We start from the raw sequence: 22440 nt of genomic DNA on the forward strand, positions 1-22440 counted from the left end.
TGGAGACAATAAAAGATTCTTCACTCTTAGAACAGTTAAGCAGGTTGGCCAGTGTCCTGCATAACCCAAAATGTTATTATATTCTATATCTATCTGTGCTGTGTCATCTGTCCAAAATTGTTACTGTCTCTGTAAGAGCTGGTGTCCAGAAACAGAACCACAGTGGTGTCTTAGTTTAGAGACAAATTTAGGAGAAAACACTCTGGAATGAGTCGTCTCCTCTAAAAGGGTTCCAAGAATCCCTTTCCACCAGTATTAAAGGAATGTGACAGGGGTGTCTTTACGAACAAACTGTGGGCCTGCTGGTAGATAAAGCCGGATACTGACAGGTGAAAGAAGCAATGGGAGAAGCCATAAATTCCATAGGAATTCCACTAATTGACACAGACTGTTGCTCACCCAAGACTGTGCTAAATTCCAAGAATTAGAGAAAAAGGAAAAAGAACAGGGTGGATGCACATTAGGAGGGGATCTGTATTAGGCAATTCAGGAAGTCTGTACCTCTCAGGTGCCTCAGCCAATGGGGAAAGAGAGAGGGAAATGCAGCTGGGAAATTAGGATAAAAAGGAGGCTGCATCTTCTAGCAATTTGAGAGACCCCATGGGAAATGCCCCATGGCCTCTTCCTTTATTCAAATAAAGTTACAGCACTCCTCTGACTCCTTTTTGGACATAAACCTCTGACATCGTGGATTAATTTTCCTGACATATTGGGAATGAATACTGGTGGATGAAAGTGAAAAAACAAAAAACCAAACAGTTTATTAACAAACAATGCCCAGAAGGCATGGAAAATAAAGTAAATAAATGCTAGGTATTAAACTGTAAGACCTTACCCCTACTTCCCTCCACACCCCTCATACACACCAGAACAAAAACCCAAAATGCCAGGGAAAAAGTACTGGCTCACGCCACGTGGTAAAAGAGTGCACTGGATTCTCTCTCAGGAGAAGAAACCTGTTTGGAGCTTCATGCTGTAGTTCGGGCAAACAGATGAAAATCTGGTGACTCTCTGGCATTGATCCACTCTCCACAGCAGATGAAGCAGGTGGGCTAGAGCCTCTCAGTGTGCATTCTCTCCCCGGCTTGGCTTTCCCGAGGTCTGGGGCCAAAAATGGAGCAGCCCCTCTCTCCCACCTATCCCAACCAACCCTCTCCAGCAGGTCCCATTTTCTCTGGTCTCGGACTAAACAAGCTGTCCAGTTCACCTTGAAAAGCTGCTGAAGGATTGTTGCTGCAGCTTCTCTGAGGCCTAGGAAGGAAAAAAAACTTCTTGCGTGGGCTAACAAAAACCAAGCTAGCCAAGCAAAAATCCCCAAAAAATCCAGACCACACCACACCCCCAGACTCCCGAGTAGTGAGGCTTTGAAAAAGCCTGCCAACGAGCCTAAGGCTCCCCCCGTCCCCTGGACCTTAAAGATACAGAAACCATTTTTGGGCATAAAGCAGAGGATCAGGGAATAGACTATCATCATAAATCACCCCAAGACAAGAGGTCAGCGGATGCCAAGGTCTTCTTAAGGTCAGGGGCGCTCAGGCAGAAGCTCTATGGCCTTCCTCTTTCATTCTTGCAGGGAAGCTGGAATGGTGCAAGGCAGAAGCCATTTTTGTCTCTCTCTGGGCTCCTGAGGAGGTTTGTGAAAAACAAGTTAGTGGGAATTGGCTTTCACAGAGTATTATGTGGATTGATATTAAATATTATAATGTTGGCTTTGCGAAATGTTAAGATAATAGCATGTGTTAAAATTGATTAATGTTGTTGCAGTAGCCTGGTTGTGAGGTTGGGCTTTCACAAGGGTTATGTGATTCGTGTGTTGTAATGTTAGTTTTGTGAGTTTGCATTGGATGAGCTGTTGCTAGACAAACTTCTAAGATGTGACCATAAAAGGATAAGGATTTCATCCAATGAAGACCCTGACAACCACAGCGATGGAACTGCACTGGCGCCAAAAGGAGTGTCATGGGGCGAGACTATGTAAAACTGAAAGTAAATATGCATAAGGCTGATGCAATTTCAGGGGTATAAAAGGCAGAACCACCATTTTGTGGGCGAGCCTCTGGCATTTGGCCACACTCCCAGCACTGTCCCCTTTTGCTCTGCTGATTTTTATAGTTCTCAATAAAATTTTCAGAATTAATTTCCACTCAGGATCTGAGTCATTTATAACAGGTTGCTTCAGGCAGGTCTGCGAGTAGCAACTGGGCCGCCATTCTTTGGTGCTTGACGGGTCTGCTCCTTCCCCCTCCTCCCCTTTGGGACAGCAACCCATGACAGCAGCACTGACACCGGTTGAGTGCAGCAGGTGGCAGGAGGAGGCAGTGAGCAGCTGCACTGACCTCACACACACACAGTGCCACAGTCCCTGAAAGGAAGCAGAGGAGCTGACACCATAGGGCCGGAGGCTGCAGGCAATGCCAGCACACCTCATCTGCCACTAGAACTGTTTCGTATGCTCCTACCTTCCCGTTTTTTGTTCTGGGGGAAGGTTTACCTGAGTAGGGTTTGTACACCATGTTTGTCTCTCAAGAGTGCATGGTTGTCTGCAGAGAGCACCATCTTGGGCGGAGGGTTTGTCCACCATTTCTACCTTTGTCTCTCAGACCACAAGGTTGTTTTTGGAGGGCGCCATCTGGGGGGCAGAGGTTTCTCTGCCATTTTCTTTCTCTTTGTCCCTGGGGAGTCCATGGGATTCAGCAACTTTGTATCTAGTGATTATCACAGTTATTTTTGCCTGTTGCTGCTTCATTTTTTAGTAAACTTTTTTCACTTATATCTTCTTACATTTGTCTCTCCTATCGGTGAAAAGGGGAGTAGTTAAAACTAAAAAGGGAGATACCTCACTTTGGAGTGTCTGCCCTTTAAATTGTCTTAAGACAGCCAGAGAGATGGTAGGACCTACACCCTTGAAGATGTAAAAAAATCACCTGGACAGGACCTTGTGCAACCTTATCTAACTTGTAGTTAAATTCACTTTGAGCAGGTTGGACTATGGGCGTTCAGAGGTCCCTTGCTAGTTTTTTTCCTATGGTGCTGTAATATTTAAAATACCAAAATTATAATATGCTTGTCTGCTACTCTGCTTGTCTAAATAAAATAGCTGCTTCAAGTCTATCTTAAATGAGTTGCTTCCTTGCCATTAGTGCATCCCAGAGTACTATGGATAGGAAATAAGAAAAAGTGGAGCTTGTAATTCCATCCTGATCTGTAGTCCTTTTAGGGAAAAGAGTGGGATTCTATATGTCTGTGTTTCCATGCTAGAGGTGTAAAGTATTTCAGAGATCTTGTACATTAGACTGTCAAGAGAATTGACAAGAATCTGAAGTTGGCAAGAGCTGCTAAAACAAGAGATTCCACTGAAAGACTACATAGAAGTTTTGCATAGGAAGTCACTCTGCATATAATTACAGCTGAGATAGGTGGAAGTAATATCCCAATATTCATGAAGTAATATTGAAATAATAGAATTATAGAATCATTTAGGTTGAAAAAGACCTTTAGTATTGTACAGAAAATCATGCTATGAAAAGCCAGTGTCCATAAAGGAGACAGAGAAGTCCTGCAACTTTATTTGAATAAAGGGAGAGAGTCCACTGGAGCACATGCCTGCAGGGTTTTCTCTCGCCCGGTTTTGGAGGGCACAGCCCCCTTTTGTCCTAAACTCCTGACCACATGTTGCCCTCTTCCTTTCCCCATTGGCTGAGGTACTAGGAAGGTACAGCCTTCCTGAACCGCCTACCACATATTCCCCCCTTGAACCTGTACAGAAACTCAAGCTTGTGCAGACCCACTTGTCTGTTTCAGGAGCCAAGCTGTCTGGGCTCTGTAACAAACCTGCTGCTCAAAGTCAGTAGAGACATTAAGACCCATTTCAAAGATGTTAACACCCATACCTTCACCCATCAAATTATTTGTAAAGACGCTATTACATCTTCCCTATCAGGATAATCATGTTCAACTGTTAACTTATCACTTCCAAGTTCCACCACTAAACCATATCTGTAAGTGGCAGATCCACATGGCCTTTAAATACCTCCAGGAATGGTGACTCAGGAACTTCCCTGGGCATCCTGTTCCAATGCTGGACAACCCTTTTCTAGTGAACTAATACCTAATCTAAACGTGCTAGATTTCTTTCATACTCACTATAGTTAATAAACTTTTCTGCTATAAAGCTGAGAGTGCCAAAGACCATGATGTTGTCATGTTGACAAGCTGTGAAGATGGTTAGGCATCTTCATTTCCTCTTCAGTCTCTCTAATTTCACCTATCACCAATATTGCCTTCAGTTACTGGTGGTGAAATTATGACACTTTTGAATGCTATGAATGACCACCTGAGGCTTTTTTTTGTGCAGAAATTCTTTGGGAACATCAACACCTTTCTGTTCACCATTCATGAAAACCAGGAAGGACATTTTATGTTGTCTCTATAAGGAACAGTAAAGAAACCATGTTTACCTGCTGCTGGCTATTTCAGTTCTGCTAAATAAACACAATAACACTGCAAGCATAATTTCATTCTTTTTAAATGGCCCCATTCAGTAATGAGGAGATTCACAGCTAAAGAAGTGGCTAATTTTCTGTTTTATCATCAAAAAAAGAGACCAAAGTCTCTGTGACTTGGACTTCATGCCACACACATCTTAGCCCTGTATAAGTCAAACTCACAAGATTTTTTAAATTCCAGATTTATAACCCTCCTCTTTTAAGTCATGTTTGCCCTTTCCCATGCATCCCCATGCATCTTCCCTGAACTCTGAGGCGCTCATCACTTGAGATACAATGAAGCAGAATCTGGAATTCCATACCCTACAATCTCCTGCACTAAAAATGTAATTGAGTGACTTGCTCATTCGGATGTATAGAAGCTGGACCCCCTTTTGAGGTACACTTGGAGGCCTTGTCTGGAAAGGTCCTCCAGGTCCTCTTTGTGAAACAGGGTTCACCAGCTACGGCAGACTCTGGGTGATGGTCCAGTGTTTAGGCAATTGAAAGTGTATTGTTCTAAGGCACTATCCTTTTGTCGTGTGATACTGATTACACATCTTACTTTGCTTTTTTGCTGGGTGTAGGTTTATTGTTTCATTGCATGTATTTCCTTGCTTTTATGTTGCTTTCACGTTCATAGTGACAAACACACATGTTATCATAAAAACAAAAAGGGGGAATATAACCTATGACAGCTGGTGAGGGGTCAGTAGCTCTGACCGAGGAAGAAGTGACCAGTCCAGAGAGATGGTCCCAAAAGGAATCACCTTCCTGAGGCCCTGTGTCTTCCCTCAGCTGCTAGCTAGGAGGGCCTGTGCAGAAGCTGTCAGCTCTTTAGTGATTATCAGCTCGTGATTTCAGCTCAGCTCTGCAGGGCAGTCTCCAGGCCAGACCAGAGAAAGACAAGAGGCTCGTGTAGCTGGTTCCACATGAAGTCGCTTTATTGTTGGTCTGTATTGCGGCGAAGGGGAGGCTAGGGACGAGCGCTCTCCCTCGCAGGGGAATACGGGGGTGGGTGTCAGAAGGTAAAGGCCAATGGGTTACAAAAGATCTGCATAGGGTCTCCCAGAGGATTCTGGGTCTGTCTTCTTCTTGCCGCGACTGAAGAGTAGCTGCCTTCCCAGTGGGGGTCCTGCTGGGAGATTGAGCAATCTCCTTATTTCAGCAGACCCTACAATGATCTCTCAGGAATATCTAGATAATGCAATATTTACACTAAAGTTTTTGCAGGCGGATCATCAGTTTTGATCCCCAGCAGAATGATACCGGTCTGAAGATTTGCATGTGGGTAACCAATTTCTAAAAGGTTTTACGTAAGGATCCACAACTGTATGTGCAATGGCAAGGCCTAGCTGATCTACTAACCTAGGGGAGAAAGTACGTATGTGTTTTATTGCCAACAGGTCTAAAGTGGTTACCTGCCTGACCTGACAAACATCAATCGCTTCTGAGAAAATGAGGCCCAGCGAGAGGAAAAATGACCCAATCACCATCCAGCCCTCATGGCCAAGGCAGGAGCAGGAGTAGGACTGCCAGGAACATGGCTGTGAGGGCTTATGGAGGCAACCTGCTAACTGCCTTGTGTCTTACTGCATCTACCATCATGTTGTTGTGTTCCTGCTGATCTTCTTCAGTTGTTCCCTGTTCCATGCCTCCAGAGAGACATTCAGTAATGTCAAAGTCAGCACTTCCAGCTAATGGACTCTCTCCTGCCTAAACAGCACAGCCCATGAGCTCCAGCCATATGAGCTTTGGAACAGTATCCATTTACTGCCAAGCGCAGAAGAAGAAGCAGTTCTTTCTCTGGGAACATTGGACACTATCTTTTTGTTTTCCTATGTTATAAATTTCTTTGTCGGTGGCATGTTTGTTCTTGGTGGTTTTTGTTAGTTGTGATCTGTATTCCATGTGTTTTGTCCTGTGGCCGGCAGGTGGCCAGTGGCAGTCTTAGTGGGGTGTGGATTTATAGGGGCAGACTGTTTTAACATTAGAATACATGAGCCCTTTGCTTGAAAACAAAAAAGGGGGAGATGTGGCATTTAAGTAAAAGCTTATAAAATTAAGGCCCTGTTGCCTTTGTAAAATTATGGCTCAGGCCAGGTACTTCAGATAGAGAAGGACTGTGAGAAAAGTCCGTGAGAAGAAAAACAATTCGTTTTTACCCATGACAATGTAGTAGTATCAACAGAAGCAAGAAAGTTACACAGTAGAAGGAGAAAACCAGCAACATATCTGCACCTGTTATTTTTCTGAATGCTTGAATGCTTATGCTATAGGTAGCCAATGGTAGTATATTGAAGTTAATAATAGGCAATGAGTCTATCGTGTAGTTTAGCAGCCAATGAATCTGTAACACGAATGACAACATACAAAAGGTGTATAAAAGAGGTTGCTTTGTTTAATAAATGGCTTTTTGGCCCTTGAAAGAGGCATTGTCTGTGTGTGTCGTGACCACCCCGACAGTGATGCATAGGGGTAGGAATCAGGCGGAAGGCCAACAAGGCAGACATCCTGATGGAAGTCTGTTACAGACTACCCAACCAGGATGAAGAGGTGGATGAAGTGTTCTATAAAAGGCTTGCTGATGTTTCATGATCCCTAGACCTTGTTCTTGTGAGAGACTTTAACTTGCCAAATATCTGTTGGAAACTCAACACAGCAGAGAGAAGGCTTTCTAGGAGTTTCCTGGAGTGTGTGAAAGAAAACTTCGTGACACAGCTGGTAAGCAAGCCTGTCAGGGCTGGTGCCCCTCTAGACCTGCTGTTTACAAACAGAGAAGGGCTGGTGGGAAATGTGGTGGTTGGAGGCTGTCTTGGGCACAGTGACCACAAAATTATATGATTTTTAAATTCTTGGTGAAGTAAGGAAGTGGGTAAGCAAAACCTCTACCTAAGAATTCCACAGGGTGGACTTTGGCCTGCTCAGGACACTGGTTCAGAGAGCCATGTGGGAAACAATCCTTAACAACAAAGGGGTCCAGGGAGGCTGGATGTATTTTAAGAAGGAAATCTTAAAGGACCAGGAGCAAGCTGTCCTTATATGCCAAAAGACAAGCTGACAGGAAAAAAAAAAGGCCTGGCTGAACACAGTTTTCACAGGAACTCAGGGAAAAAAAAGTTTATGACCTTTGGAAGAAAGGGCAGGCAACTCAGGAAGAGTAAAAGGATGTAATTAGAATATGTAGAGAGAAAATTAGAAAGGTGAAAGCTCAGCTAGAATTCAGTCTGGCCACTGCTGTGAAAGATAATAAAAAATGTTTTTTATAAATACATCAAAAACAAAAGGAAGGCCAAGGGAGATCTCTATCTTTCATTGAACATGGGGACGGACATTGTAACCAAGAATGAGGTAAAGGCTGAGGTACTTAAGGCCTTCTTTGCTTCAGTCTTTAACAGTAAGACCAGTTATCCTCAAGGCAACCAGCCCCCTGAGCTGGTAGACAGGAACAGGGAGCAGAATAGCCCCCCTGTAATCTGTTGCTGTTGAGGCAGTCATGACACGTATAGACACACCAACTGCTCCAGGCAAAAGCTTATCTTTAATACAATGTTGCCTCTTTTATACAGTTTCTTAGCTGTTTACATAGTTTTAAAGCACAACAAACTTGATTCAACCAATCACCATACACGACTATGTGAACACATGATAGTCACGCAGCATGTTTTTCTACCTCTACTTCAGCTATGCCTCCTTCCCATGATCCTTCTCTACCCGAAGTAATAGGCCTGAGCCATGATTTTACAAAGGCAACAAGGCCTTCATTTTCTAAGGTTTTACCTATATGTCACATAATCCAGGAGGAAGCAGTTAGTGATCTGCTGAGCCATGTACGCACTCATAAGTCTACGAGTTTGGATGGAATTCATGAAAGGGTACTGACGGAGCTGGCAAAAAAAGCTTGCAAAGCTGCTCTTCATCATTTATACTTGGACCTGATTAACCAGGGAGGTCCCAGATGACTGGAGGCTGGCCAATGGCCCATCCACGAGAAGTGTCAGAAGGAGGATCCAGGAAACTACAGGCCTGTCAGCCTGACCTTGGTGTCCAGGAAGGTTATGGAACAGATCATCTTCAGTACAATCACACGGCACATACAGGACAACCAAGGGCTCAGGCCCAGCCAGCATGAGTTTAGGAAAGGCAGGTCATGCTTGACCAAACTCATATCTTTTTATGATCAGGTAGCTCACCTAGTGGATGGGGGAAAGGCTGTGGATGTGTCTACCTGGACTTCAGCAAAGCCTTTGACACTGTTTCCCACAGCATTCTCCTGGAGAAGCTGGCAGCCCACAACCTGGACAGGTGCACTCTTTGCTGGGTTAAGAACTGTCTGGATGGCTGGGCCAAGAGAGATGTGGTGAGTGGTGCTACATCCAGTTGGTGGCTGGTCACTAGTGGGCTTCCCTGAGGCTTAGTATTGGGCCCAGCCCTGTTTAGTATCTTTATTGATGATCTGGATGAGTGAATCAAGTGCACCCTCAGAAAGTTCATGGACAACACTAAGTTGGACAGGAGTGTATGATCTGCTGGACAGTAGAAAGGCTCTGCAGAGAGATTTGGACAGGCTGGATTAATGGGCCAAGGTCGACTGTATGAGGTTCAGCAAGGCAAAGTACCATGTGGTCCACATTCTAGGTCCTGCACTTGGGTCACAGCAACCCCATGGAGCTCTACAGGCTGGGGGAAGAGTGGCTGGAAACCTGCCAAGGCGAAAAGGATGGGGGGGTGCTAGTCAACAGATGGCTGAACATGCATTCATCAGTGTGACCAGGTGGTCAAGAAGACCAATGGCATTCTGACCTGCATCAGCAATAGTGTGACTGGCAGGACTAGAGAAGTGATTGCCATCCTGTACTTGGCACTGACGAGGCTGTACCTTGTGTACTCTGTCCAGTTCTGAGCACCTCAATTCAAGAAAGACATTGAGGTGTTAGAGTGTGTCAGAGAAGAGCAACAAAGATGGTGAAGGATTTAGAGCACTAGTCCATGGACGAGCAGCTGAGGGAGCTGGGTTGTTTAGCCTGGAGAAAGGGTCAGGGGGACCTTTATTGCTCTCTACAACTGCCTGAAAGGAGGTTGTAGTAAGGTGGGGGTCAGCCTCTTTTCTAGGCAACTAGCGACAGGACAAGAGGACAAAGTCTTGAGCTGTGCCAGGGGAGGATTAGATTTGACATAGGAAGAATTTCTTCATGGAAACAGTTGTTAAGGATTAGAATGGGCTGCCCAGGGAGACAGTAGTGTCACTGTCCCTGGAGGTGTTCAAGAAATGACTGGAAGTGGCACTTAATGCCACGGCTTAGTTGACAAGGTGGAGATCAGTAAAAATTGGACTTGATGATCTTGGAGGTCTTTTCCGACTTAAATGATCCTGTGATTCTGTGAAGCCTAAACAACTAGAAAACTCGGACAGCTTTAATGTTAAAACAAAATTTTGGTAACATTTTCACTTTAAGCATGAATAGTTACAAGAAACATTGAATTCTTCTGAAAACATCTTATCTATTAATTAATTAATTAATCTTATCTATTAATTTCTTTCCAATACAGTGTGGTTTCTTTTTGCAGAACCTTGTCCTTAAGTAACTCACCTAATATAGTGCCTTGTTACCTGACCTGACTACAACCCCAAATTCTCAAATCTAAAATGGGTAGTACTCAGGTCCATTCCCTCAGAAGGGCACTTCACATGGGAAACTTACTAAACACAGAGGGTAAATTCATTCCAGTGACACTGACACTTAAACTCTACTGCTATTCTAAAGGGTATTTTATTATACTGTTGTAAAAGTTTGAGAAAGACTGAAATACTGTGTTTCGTCAGAGCACTTATACAGGAATTACAAGTTTCAATGTTGTTAGGATTCAGTTTTAAGATTCTTAGAAATGCCTCTGCCCAAATTAGAGGTGCAGACTAGACCACAGGCCAGTGACAACAGTAAGGGTTTCATTTGATGATAAATATGAGAGAGAGAGAGAGAGAGAGAGAAAGAAAGAAAGAAGTAGAAAATGGGGGGGGAGGACAGAAAGAGTGACAGGGACAGAATAAGGAAAATATCACCACTCCGTGGATCCCAACGATGTTCCATTGATCCTCTCCAGCCAGTCTTCTTGGTGGTAAAGGTTCCCCCAAAAAGCATAGAATCCGATGGGTTTATATACCCTTGAGCCAGGTAGCAATGTCTAGGCATGTCCCTCTGGGGGAGGGGGGGCAGTCTCTCACAACAGACTCTGGATCTGTTGCATCGCATGCATTCCTGTGGTACAAAGCCTCTCACGTGAAAGTCCCATGGATGTGGCCTGTGGGGTTGGGGGTTCCACAGCTGGGCTGGTTTGTGTAACAGAGGATGGGTGTTCAGTGCCTCTGACCAGAGGTTATGCCACATACCTGAAACCTCCTCCCTCCCCCCACCTCAATTGGGGGGGGGGGTGTCTGTGTAAACCTGGCTTCTGTGAGCTTTGCTGTCCCCCCACCCCAAACTCAGCTGGGGATGATTGAACAATGGGTTTCCCTTTATCTAGTCAGCAGTTTGACTTTCAGTTCAAAGTCCCAGTCTTCAGGGAGGCTTCTTTGTTTGTAGCTTCTTTATAATGAGCAAAACTTTATGTTTGAGCCATGAAACTATTTTCAGTCTCTGACAAATGTCTTCATCAAGGTCCAGGTAACCATGCATCTGTACCCATTATTGTTCATCAGAAGGAAGATTTAATATGGTCTGCAGAATTAGAAATGAATATTGATTCCCCTGTGTCCTGGGGTGATGTTATGAGGCTGCTTTATTCCTTAACCATCTGCTTAATGCCTGTCTTGGTTTGAAAGACAGGTGTCTGCTAAGGAAGGCAGGAGCCTCCCTTGGAATGGCAGATGCGACCCCCCTTCCCTCCGAGTTATTGTAATTTTGAAATCAAGGGGCTTTTAGGCAAAGATGTGGGAAAATAGGAATAACAGTTCTTTACTATTATATATGTGTATAACAAGTCAAACAAACAACAATAACTATGGCAGTAACAGCAAACAATCACAAACCCAGTCGCAGCCTTCTTGGCTGTCAGGCCCTTTCCCCTCGGGTGCAGTTCTGCTCGCAGCCGGCAGGGGCGCTGGCGGCTCCCGGTGAGCAGGGCAGGTGAGATGGTTCCCCCGCGGCTGCAGGGGGCGCTCCGGAGTGAGCTCGGGGAGCACGTAGCACTGGTGGCCTGGGATCCCGGGAAGGGATGGGACAAAGGCTTCACAAACCCCTGGGCAGCCAATCCCGGTGTCCGGCCGGGAACAGCAGGCTGGAACGGCAGGCTGGAACGGCAGGGACGAACATAAATCCCGGGTGGCAGATGAGATGTATCCAAACTGCGGAGCTGTGGTGGGAACCTCCTGGAGGTCTGGGCAGGCAGAGTGAGCATAGCTACAACGTAGCGAAGGCTCAAAGCAATGGCGGTGGCAGGGTGGCCACAGCCCGGCTCCCAGTGGGGCAGGGAAGGCAAGCTTGAGATCCCAGGGTTTCTCTGGCGGAAGGAAAAGCAGCTGAAGAAGCAGCCTCCCTCTCTGTCCAAACGCCAGGGACTGACTGTCCACACACCCAGGTGAAACAAAAGAGTAGCCAGATGCACCCCTCCTTCAGGGGCTAGGTCTTTTGTTTTTCTTAAGTACCCAGCAATTTGTCCCCCTAGCAACACATATGGGGAAAATTCCTTTAACAGAAAAAAACCCAGGAGAACTCCTAAAACCCCACCAATGCCCAAGGACCCTGTGCCTTTAAGATGGACCCGGGGGGGGGGGGGGGTGGGGCCGTGGGACGCACGGTTCGGGTCGGTTCAATGGCTCGGCCCAACTGCTCAGGGGCTCTGGGGCTTGGCAGGGCTCAGGAGGGAGTGCACCGGGATTGCTGTGCTGCTCTTTGGGTTTCTTTTGTGTTCTGGCTAGCAGAAGAAAGGTTCTGTTGGTTTTTTTTTTTTTTCTTTCTCTTGTTCTTTTTCCCTTCTCTTGCCTCACTGCCTCCCTTCCCTCCTCGCCGGTCCGGGGAGCCTGCTGGTGGCCCCGGTGGGCCCGTGGGGTGGCCCTGGCTGGTCCGAGCCCGAGTGTCTGTTCCCTCTCTGGGAATGTGTTGTATTTTGAGGGGTTTTTTTTTTCCCCTGTTCTACCCTGTTTTGTTTGTGTGCTAATAAACAGTTTGGTTTTTTTCACTTTCACTAGCTCTGACCCACTTGTCTTATTGGTGGAGGAAAATGGGAGGCCCTTTTCCCTTTGGAGGAGACACTCATTCCGGAGTGTTTCCTCCTGAAGTTTTGTCTCCAAAACCGAGACATAAATTTGATGCCCAACTTGTGTGGCACATGAAAGTGGAAAAAAAAAACCAAATCAACATTTTGCTTTGAATCACTTTGTATTGAACTACAGCAATAAGACCATGTTATTTGATTTAATAATTCTTCTGTGAAACCTAGCCATAAGTACATGTCCACAGCTATGGGCAGTCGGATCCCTGGCTTACACCTTTTATAAATCAGGAATAAGAATCAGGACTGCCATTTTGATATGCCTGGTGTTAGTGATTTCTCGAAGTTCGGCTAAGTAATGGAAACCATTGAGAATGTGTATGTCATGTTGTTTTTCCATTCTGGCCTTGGTAGTTTTCTTTTGGAATGTATTAGTAATTACACCCAGTTTGTTAGGGGAAAAGCAGGGGATGATAATTCCCAGCCCTTTGTCTCCTTCTTCCCCTTCAGATATGGCACATCACCTCTTGAAAGTGTCCAGTTTCCCCTGGATGTCAAAGATACCACCTTCTTGTTATGTTATCTAGCCGGGTTCCTCTATGTAGTCTCCAGCTTGTCTAAAATAAGGGCTGAGATTTCCAAAGGGGTTGCCCAGACACCTGCCCCAGTTGTGGAAAATCCTAAGTGGTGTGGGGTATGGGAGGACATAGGCTAGACCCTGAAGCAGTTTTGTGACCCAGTAGCCTGGAACTTTGCCCCTGAATAAATTCAGAATCCAGCTGAGGTGGGGAAGTATCTGAAGGAAAACTGCAATAACAACGGTGATGAAAAGAAAAGGCTCATTGCCATGTGCTGGGTCCTGCCTAACGCTTACCGCACGCTGCTGGATACTGTAGGGCAGAAGATACAGCCAGAGGGGCAGGAGAATAAGCCAGCATACACCCCAATACTCCAGCTGCATCTAAAGCAGATGGGGAGCCTAAACCAATAAGAATTGCCCCTGTCCAGAGAGAGAAACACAAAGCCAAATCCATTCGCTCAGTGGATGATGATGGGCAGCCAGGACCTTCACAGCCAGCAGAGGAATTGGAACCTGAAATCGTTACTGAGTCCCTGTCCATAGAAAGCCTTCGTTCCCTGAGGAAAGATTACACCCAACGGCCTGATGAAACTATATTAAGTTGGATGGTCTGAATCTGGGATGCTGCAGGTACGATTCTGGATGGCACTGAAGCAAGGCATTTGGGATCCCTGTTACATGATTTAAGTATTGACCAAGGGATGACAAGGGGCCCTGAAGCTCTCAGTCCCTGGACATGGCTCGTAAGAACTGTGAAGGAAAGATACCTGTGCTGGGAAGATCTCCAGCTGCAGCTAAACCCCTGGAAAACCATGGAACAAGGGATTCAATGCCTGAGAGAACTGGCAGTGATAGAGATCATGTTCTCAGATGACCAAGCAATTAGGAGCCCTGACATGGTAAAATGTACACTGGTGATGTGGCTGAAACTTGCACGACACACACCACCAGAATATGCCCCTGCTTTAGCAGTGATGACATGGAATGGCAGGGATGAGACAGTGAGTACTATGGGGAGGAGGTTCCAGGAGTATGCAGACACTGTGCACAGCCCAACACAAGCAAGAATCGCAGCTGTGGAAAAGAGTCTGTCAGAGACCATACAGAAGATGGAAGATAGGATGGACAAGACTCATCAGAAACTCAGGAAGGAGCTGAAAGAGGGCCTTCTCCAAATCTCGTCAGTACAGACCAGAGGCTCTGTTATTAGAAGCAGACGTCCCCCAGCTAGGGAGAGAGGGTACACCCCAAGAGCTGAACTGAGAGAGGGAGTTCCACCAGAAGGGAAGTAGCTCGAGTTTTGAATGATAACCAGGACTAGAGGGGCCCTGCCTCTAGCAAGGGAGAGGCCAGGGAAAATTGTGTCTTTTGGACAGTGTGGTTCCGATGGCCTGGCACATCAGAACCACAGAAGTATGAAGCCTTGGTTGACACAGGCGCACAGTACAACTTGATTCCATCAAGACACGTGGGGGCAGAACTGTTTTCTATTTCTGGAGTAACAGGGGGATCGCAGTAGTTGACACTGCTTGAAGCCAATGTGAGCCTAACTGGAAAACAGTGGAAGAAACATCCTGTTGTGACTAGCCCAGAGGCCCCGTGTATTCTGGGCATAGACTTCCTCTGGAGCAGGTATTTCAAAGACCCGAAGGGACTCAGGTGGGCCTCTGGAATAGCTGCTGTGGAGGCAGAGGGCATTCGGCAATTGAACACCTTGCCTGGGCTGACCAAAAATCCTTCTGCAGTCGGGCTTCTGAAGGTAGAAGAACAGCGAGTGCCAATTGCCACCTTGACAGTGCATCGCTGGCAGTAGCAGACAAATAGAGATGCTGTGATTCCCATCCACACAATGATTCATGAGCAAGAGAGCCAAGGGGTGGTCAGCAAGACCCGCTCACCCTTCAACAGCCCCATTTGGCCTGTACGCAAGTCAGAAGGGGAATGGAGATTGACAGTGGACTACTGTGGCTTGAATGAAGTAACTCCACAGCTAAGCACTGCCGTGCCAGACATGTTGGAGCTCCAATACAAGCTGGAGTCCAAAGCAGCAAAGGGGTACGCCACCATTGACATTGCAAATGTGTTTTTCTCCATTCCTCTGGCAGCAGAGTGCAGGCCTCAGTTTGCTTTCACCTGGAGGGGCATGCAGTACACCTGGAACTGACTGTGCCAGGGGTGGAAGCACAGTCCCACCATTTGTCATGGACTAATCCAGATTGCACTGGAAAAGGGTGAGACTCCAGAACATCTCCAGTACATTGATGACATCATTGTGTGGGGGAACACATCAATGGAGGTATTTGGGAAAGGAGAGAAAATAATCCAGATTCTCCTGGAAGCCAGCTTTGCCATCAAAAAAAACAAAGTCAAGGGACCTGCCCGAGAGATGCAATTCCTGGGGGTGAAGTGGCAAGATGGACGACGTCAGATCCCCACTGAGGTCATCAATAAAATCACAGCAATATCTCTACTGACCAACAAAAAAGAAACACAAGCTTTCCTAGGCACCATAGGCTTTTGGAGAATGCACATTCCCAAGTACAGCCAGATCGTGAGCCCTCTCTACCTGGTTACCTGCAAGAAGAACGATTTCCATTGGGGCCCCGAACAGCAACAAGCCTTCACCCAGATCAAGTAGGAAATCGCTCATGCGGTAGCCCTTGGCCCAGTCAGGACAGGACCAGAGGTGAAAAATGTGCTGTACTCTGCAGCCGGGGGCCATGGTCTGTCCTGGAGCCTTTGGCAGAAGGTGCCTGGTGAGACTCGGGGTTGGCCACTGGGATTCTGGAGCAGAAGCTACAGAGGGTCTGAAGACAACTACACTCCCACAGAGAAAGAAATCCTGGCAGCCTATGAAGGAATCCAAGCTGCCTCATAGGTCATTGGCACTGAAGCACAACTCCTCCTGGCACCCTGACTACTGGTGCTGGGGTGGATGTTTAAAGGAAAGGTTCCCTCTACCCACCATGCCACCGATGCTACATGGAGCAAGTGGATTGCCCTCATCATGCAGCGCGCCTGTATTGGAAACCCAAATCGCCCTGGGATCTTAGAAATAATCATGAATTGGCCTGAAAGTGAAAGCTTTGGTCTCAGAGGAGGAGGAACAAGAGGAAGAGGAACAAGAACAAGTGACACCTGCTGAGGAAGCTCCACCATACAACCAATTGCCATCAGAAGACACACACTACACTCTTTTCACTGACGGTTCTTATTGCATCATAGGGATGAACTGGAATTGGAAAGCAGCCATATGGAGCCCCACACGACAGGTTGCAGAAGCCACTGAGGGAGAAGGTGGATCAAACCAACTTGCTGAACTCCAAGCCATCCAGTTGGCTCTAGACATTGCTGAGAGAGAAGTGGCCAAAGCTCTACCTTTACACTGATTTGTGGATAGTAGCCAATGCTCTGTGGGGGTGGCTGGAAAGCTGGAAAAAGGCCAGTTGGCAGTGTAGGGGAAAACCAATCTGGGCTGCTGAGGAGTGGAAAGATATTTCCACTTGGGTGGAGAAGCTACCTGTGAGAGTCCGCCACGTAGATGCCCATGTCCCCAAGAGTCAGGCTGATGAGGAACACTGAAACAATGAACAGGTAGATCAGGCTGCGAAGATAGAGGTGTCAAAGATAGACTTGGATTGGCAACATAAAGGAGAGTTGTTCCTAGCTCGATGGGCCCATGATGCCTCAGGCCATCAAGGCAGAGATGCCAAAAGTGGGCACAAGACCAAGGGGTGGATCTAACCATGGACAGCATCTCCCAGGTTATCCATGACTGTGAGACATGCGCTGCAATCAAACAGGCCAAGTGGGTGAAACTTCCATGGTATGGTGGGTGATGGTCCAAATACAAGTATGGGGAGGCCTGGCAGATTGATTACATCACACTGCCTCAAACCCACCAAGGCAAGCACTACATTCTCACAATGGTAGAGGCCACCACTGGATGGCTGGAGACCTACTCTGTGCCTCATGCTACTGCCTGGAACACCATCCTGGGCCTTGAAAAGCAGATCCCCTGAGAGAATTGAGTCTGACAATGGGACTCATTTCAAGAACAGCCTTAGTAACACCTGGGCTAGAGAACATGGCATTGAGTGGGTGTACCATATCCCTTATCACGCACCAGCGGCTGGGAAAGTGGAGCAGTGCAATGGCCTGCTCAAAACCACCTTGAAGGCACTGGGTGGGGGAACTTTTAAAAACTGGGAGATGCATTTAGCTAAGGTCACATGGTTGGTGAACGCCCAAGGCTCCACCAACCAAGCAGGGCCTGTCCAATCCGAACCCCTGCATATAGCAGATGGAGACAAAGTCCCAGCAGTGCATGTCAGGGGTCTCTTGGGAAAATCTGTTTGGATTACTCCTGCATCGAGTAAAGACAAACCCATCCGTGGGATTGTCTTTGCTCAGGGGCCAGGTTGCACATGGTGGATAATGCAGAAGAATGGAGAAACATGTTGTGTACTGCAGGGAGATTTGATGTTGGGTGAGAACTGCTTGTAATGTTTGAATGTCTGTATATGTCTTTGTAATGTCTGTATATGTTTGTCGAATGTTGCTGCCACTATTGGTATATAGCTATGTATATATGTATAAACGTGTGTGTTTATATTTGAAATGTATTAATTTGGGCATTGAGCAGATGGTATGGAATAAGGGGTGGAATGTCCTGGGGTGATGTTGTGAAGCTGCTTTATTCCTTAACCGTCCGCTCAATGCCCAAGGACGCTGTGCCTTTAAGATGGACCTGGGGGGGCCGTGGGATGCAGGGTGCGGGTCGGTTCAATGGCTCAGCTCAATGGCTCGGGGGCTCTGGGGCTTGGCAGGGCTCGGGAAGGAGTGTGCCGAGATTGCTGTGCTGTTTTTTGGGTTTCTTTTGAGTTCCGGCTAGCAGGAGAAAGGTTCTGTAGGGGCTTTTTCTCTCTTGTTCTTTTTCCCTTCCCTTCCCTCCTCGCCGGTCCGGGGAGCCTGCTGGTGGCCCCGGCGGGCCCGTGGGGTGGCCCTGGCTGGTCCGAGCCCAAGTATCTGTTCCCTCTCTGGGAATGTGTTGTATTTTGAGGGTTTTTTTTTCCCCTGTTCTACCCTGTTTTGTTTGGTGTTAATAAACTGTTTGTTTTTTTCACTTTCACTAGCTCTGACCCACTTGTCTTATTGGTGGAGGAAAATGGGAGGCCCTTTTCCCTTTGGAGGAGACACTCATTCCGGAGTGCTTCCTCCTGAAGTTTTGTCTCCAAAACCGAGACACCCTGAGGAATATGTACAAACTACAAGGAAGACAACAGTGAAAAAGCAACTGGATAAATTGTAAGCTGGAGAAATTTTCAGGTAGACTAGAAGTGTAAGCAGCATTCAGTGAATAAAGTCCAACACTATAAGCTGAATAGAAAAAAATCACAAACTAATATACACTGTGTGCAACCATCTGTCCTGTCTGCTAAATACTGAATGATTGCTACATACCTCAAACAGTAACAGAGTGGCAAAACACAGTAAGCAGTTACTACTTTAACTTCTGTGCCTCTAAGTGATTGAAAGCATCTCCTGAAAAACATAAACAACCTGGTCTAGCAGCAGGTGTCCCTGCCCATGGCTGGGGCCTTGGAACTACATGATCTGTAAGGTCCCTTTTAAGCCAAACCATTCTGTAATTCTATAAAGTCTTTCCCTAGCTCACTCACTATAGAAAGATGTAGTGTAAGTGGTAAATGCAGGCACCTGTGACAAGCAATGCTAAATATTAAACTTTAAACGTCTTTACAAATGCTTGGATGAAATGAAAAGTTTGATCTCACCATGAGTATTATGTTCCAACAAAATGCTGTCTGAGTGAGCTGAACTGGTATGCTCCCGTTTTAAAAACTAGGGGGGTGTGTGTGTCAGGGAATAGCAACAGCTATGTATGCCCTTGTCTAGACGGCAGCTCTAGCTTGCCAGCACAGGAGCAGAGAGAAGGCAGAGAGGGCGATTCGCCTCTGAGAGATAACACAGAGAATAGACATTTTCAGTTCTCCTGAAGTTCCTAGATAAAGCTTAAAGGCTAACTAGGAAAAAAGAAAAGAAAAAAAAAAAGATAAAAAAAATAAAAGTATGCACAGGATGAAAAATGTGGCTGGAACCAGTGGATAAATAGATAACGAGGAATATAGTGGGATTTTTTTGGCAGTTATGTAACAAGAAGCAACAGCGCATGCCCAAAAATAGTTCAAGGGAAGGTCATCTGTAATACTGGGACACTCAGTGAGTACGACTATCAGAAACCCCTTTAGACGACCTTCTAGGACCATAAAAGGACTTCCAACAGGAGGCGGACGCATGCAAATTAGTTTTACAACAGTGATCTTTATGTATTAGCTAAGCAGTACGTTGTAATGAATATGTATGCTCATAATGGAATAAATGCCCTGTTGTAGTTTCATGACACACATTCGATCGGGGATATATCCTCCCAAGGTGTCCAGCGCTGTAATAAAGAATGCCTACTTTCTAATACTTTTAATTATGTTGTTTTCCGGCCGATTTCGGAATCACCTCAGGCTCGTCGCGGATCACCGAGACCAGTGTTCGGCGACTCCGGCTCCAGTGGAGCTCGGCTCGGCTCGGCTCGGCTCGGCTCGGCCCGCGTGTCCCCGGGGCCGCACTGCCACTGAGCAGCTGCACCTGTCCCAGGCCGGGTTCCGGGCCGCCCGGTGCGGGCAGGCCCCACCTTTCCCCGCCCGCGCCGCCACAGCGGCGGGTCCGTCCCGCCTCTCGCGTCAGGTGAAAGAAGCTGCCCTATCCCGCGCCTGCGCCAAGACCGCAGCAGTTCCCTTACCAGAAGTGCCCGCACCCAAAAGAAGATAAAATAATAGTACTGGTAGAAGGACGTGCAGAGGCGGTGCCTTTCAGAGGGCTAAGTTGCTGTTTACCGGTTGCTTTCAACGCTCAGTTTCTGCAGAGAGCACTTTTTGCTCTCTTTTTTGCTTTTACTAGTCAGGCAGCGGAGGTCATCATTCCTGAGGAGGCAAAGACGAGCTGGGTCCTTGCTAAGGTGGTGGCGCGGTATGTGACGCATTGGAGCGGCGCACACGCACCGCTCTCGGGGCCGGACGGAGGCGTGGGCACGATGATGCCCGGGGAGACGCCGCCGCTGGCGGCCGGGACTGCGGCCGCCGGCGGGGCCTGCGCCAACTGCGGTGTTCTCCAGCAGGTAGGCACGGACCACTGTCCCTATGGCTCTGGAGTGGTGTTTTTGCTCGCGGAGGAGGTAGTGGGTCAGCGTCGGGCCGCTGGCGGCTAGGAAGTGTTGGGTACCACAGTCACCGCTCCCGGCGCGTCGAGAACGCGGATAGCGTGCGTGGCAAACGGGCTCTGTAAAAGTAGCAGCAGTGTCGAGCTTTAACCAGGCTAAGTGTGGAAAAGTAGCTCGTGTTTCTGCGACGTGCCTAGTGGGATCTGTCAGGGAATTTCTAGTCCTAGCCTTTCGGCTTGGCTTCAGTGCAGTGTAAGGACTTACGATTTACTTCCTTGAGGGCTCTTAAGCGAGCGTGTATTTTTATACTCTTACGCTTTGGGTTAATACTTGTTTTTCCTTTAAATGAAGAGAAGGTCCTGTTGAGAGTTCACGGCGCACACTTAGAATGAGTATGGATAAGAAACTGGAAAATCTGTAGATTGAAGTGAGCTAATATTTATTGCTGATATTCTGCTAAAGGTTAGTTGGATTTTGAGGGGAAAAATTACAGGGATTTAGTATGGAATCTACTGCAAAGGCAAAGTGTGAAGAGCTTTTGTAGTAAGGCTACATTTAAATATGCATACTTTCTTGTGGAGCCTGCCTTTTCCATGTGTATTTAAATGAATGTACTTTTGGTGATTTAGTAACTTGTTCACCAAGAAACTGTCAAAAAGAAGACAGCTTATTGTATTTTCTGTAACATTAGCAGTCAGATTAGGGGTTATTTACAGTACTGGTTTTTGGAGTATAAGTTCTTAACTGACTTGAGACTCTTCCTTACAGAATATAAATGAATATGTAGCTGCATTAATTGCACTGAAGCAAAAAATTATTGACGGAGAGTAAGTACAATTGCACACGTTTTTGTTTGTTTGGGTTTTATTGTTCTTAAGTACTTACAACAATGTGGGAAATATGACTTGTGGAATGTGGATATTTGTTAATGCACTACACTAAATGCTGCTCAAAATGAAAGTAAGTTCTTCACAAACAGATCCTAAATCTAGACTGTAAAACTTCTTTAATTTTTTCTGTAAAACATCTGTTTATAATGGCAGTAAACAGGGCTATTTTGTGTACTTATAATATTATAAGAAGTACATGCAGAAGCAGTTCTTTGAAGAGATTAATTTAATTTATTTGTTTAAGGCAGGAGTAGATCTTTGATTATATTTATTTATTAATTTATTTATATTTATTTCATTCATTTAATTGTGCTGCTTATTTCATTTTTCTGTAGTGAGGAATATGAGAACTAAGAGTTGAGTACACATGCATATGAACTTTTTCGGCAGAATTCAATCTGGTCATTAAATTCTGAAATTCTGTTGGGATTAAATATCAGAATATGGAAAGTGAAGCTGAAAGTTGTTCAGAACAGTATGATTATAAAATCCTTCTTACAGTTTGCTTTCTCTTCTGTGCTTGCTTCCAATTCTTCTCAAAACCCATCGACATATGATTGTATGGAATAATATATCAAGATATGCTATGTATGCCTTCGTACTATGGCCTAATATCCATGCTATGTCTCCTAATTGTAGTGCTTTGTTTCTTATGTACCCTTTCCTAGATATATGTCAATCTGGCTTTAATGAATCTAAATGTCAGTCCTGCATTCTATTTCCAGAGAGTATTTAAGGGAGCGCACACTGGGTCTCCTAACTAGGACCCTTTTTTCAAAGCTTCTTTACTCTGTTGTGATTTCTTTTCTGACCTCTAAACTTTGTGTCCCTCTTCTTTCTGCCAGTGCATATATTTCTCATGGAAATTGCCTCTTCTTTAACTACGTGCAGTTTAGCCTTTTTTTTCTTTACTGGATTATTCTCAACGATTGCAATAGAAAGTAATGCAGCCCTCTCTGTATTGGGCTACTCCCATCGTGTTACTCTTTCTTGTTCCTTCTTCTCTCTGTTCTTAAAAAACATAACAGCACCAAGGAAAGCTACTAT

At 46.1% G+C, this 22440-nt stretch overlaps 1 protein-coding gene across 3 annotated transcripts in view; it reads left to right on the forward strand.

The window, feature by feature from the left end:
• The first annotated feature begins 19530 nt into the window (after positions 1-19530).
• Positions 19531-22440, forward strand: part of ICE1 (interactor of little elongation complex ELL subunit 1) — a 45202-nt gene continuing 42292 nt past the window's right edge. For 2 of the 3 annotated variants that reach the window (XM_069007876.1, XM_069007877.1), the window contains exons 1-2: positions 19532-20461; positions 21272-21330. In XM_069007876.1, the coding sequence (XP_068863977.1) occupies positions 20378-20461; positions 21272-21330 (143 nt within the window). In that variant the 5' untranslated portion in view covers positions 19532-20377. Of the gene's footprint in view, positions 20462-21271; positions 21331-22440 lie in introns of all 3 variants that reach the window. The other variant, XM_069007875.1, reaches the window with a different exon arrangement.

Source organism: Aphelocoma coerulescens, chromosome 2 (assembly GCF_041296385.1).
Source record: "Aphelocoma coerulescens isolate FSJ_1873_10779 chromosome 2, UR_Acoe_1.0, whole genome shotgun sequence".
In the NCBI taxonomy this organism is placed as follows: Eukaryota; Metazoa; Chordata; class Aves; order Passeriformes; family Corvidae; genus Aphelocoma; species Aphelocoma coerulescens.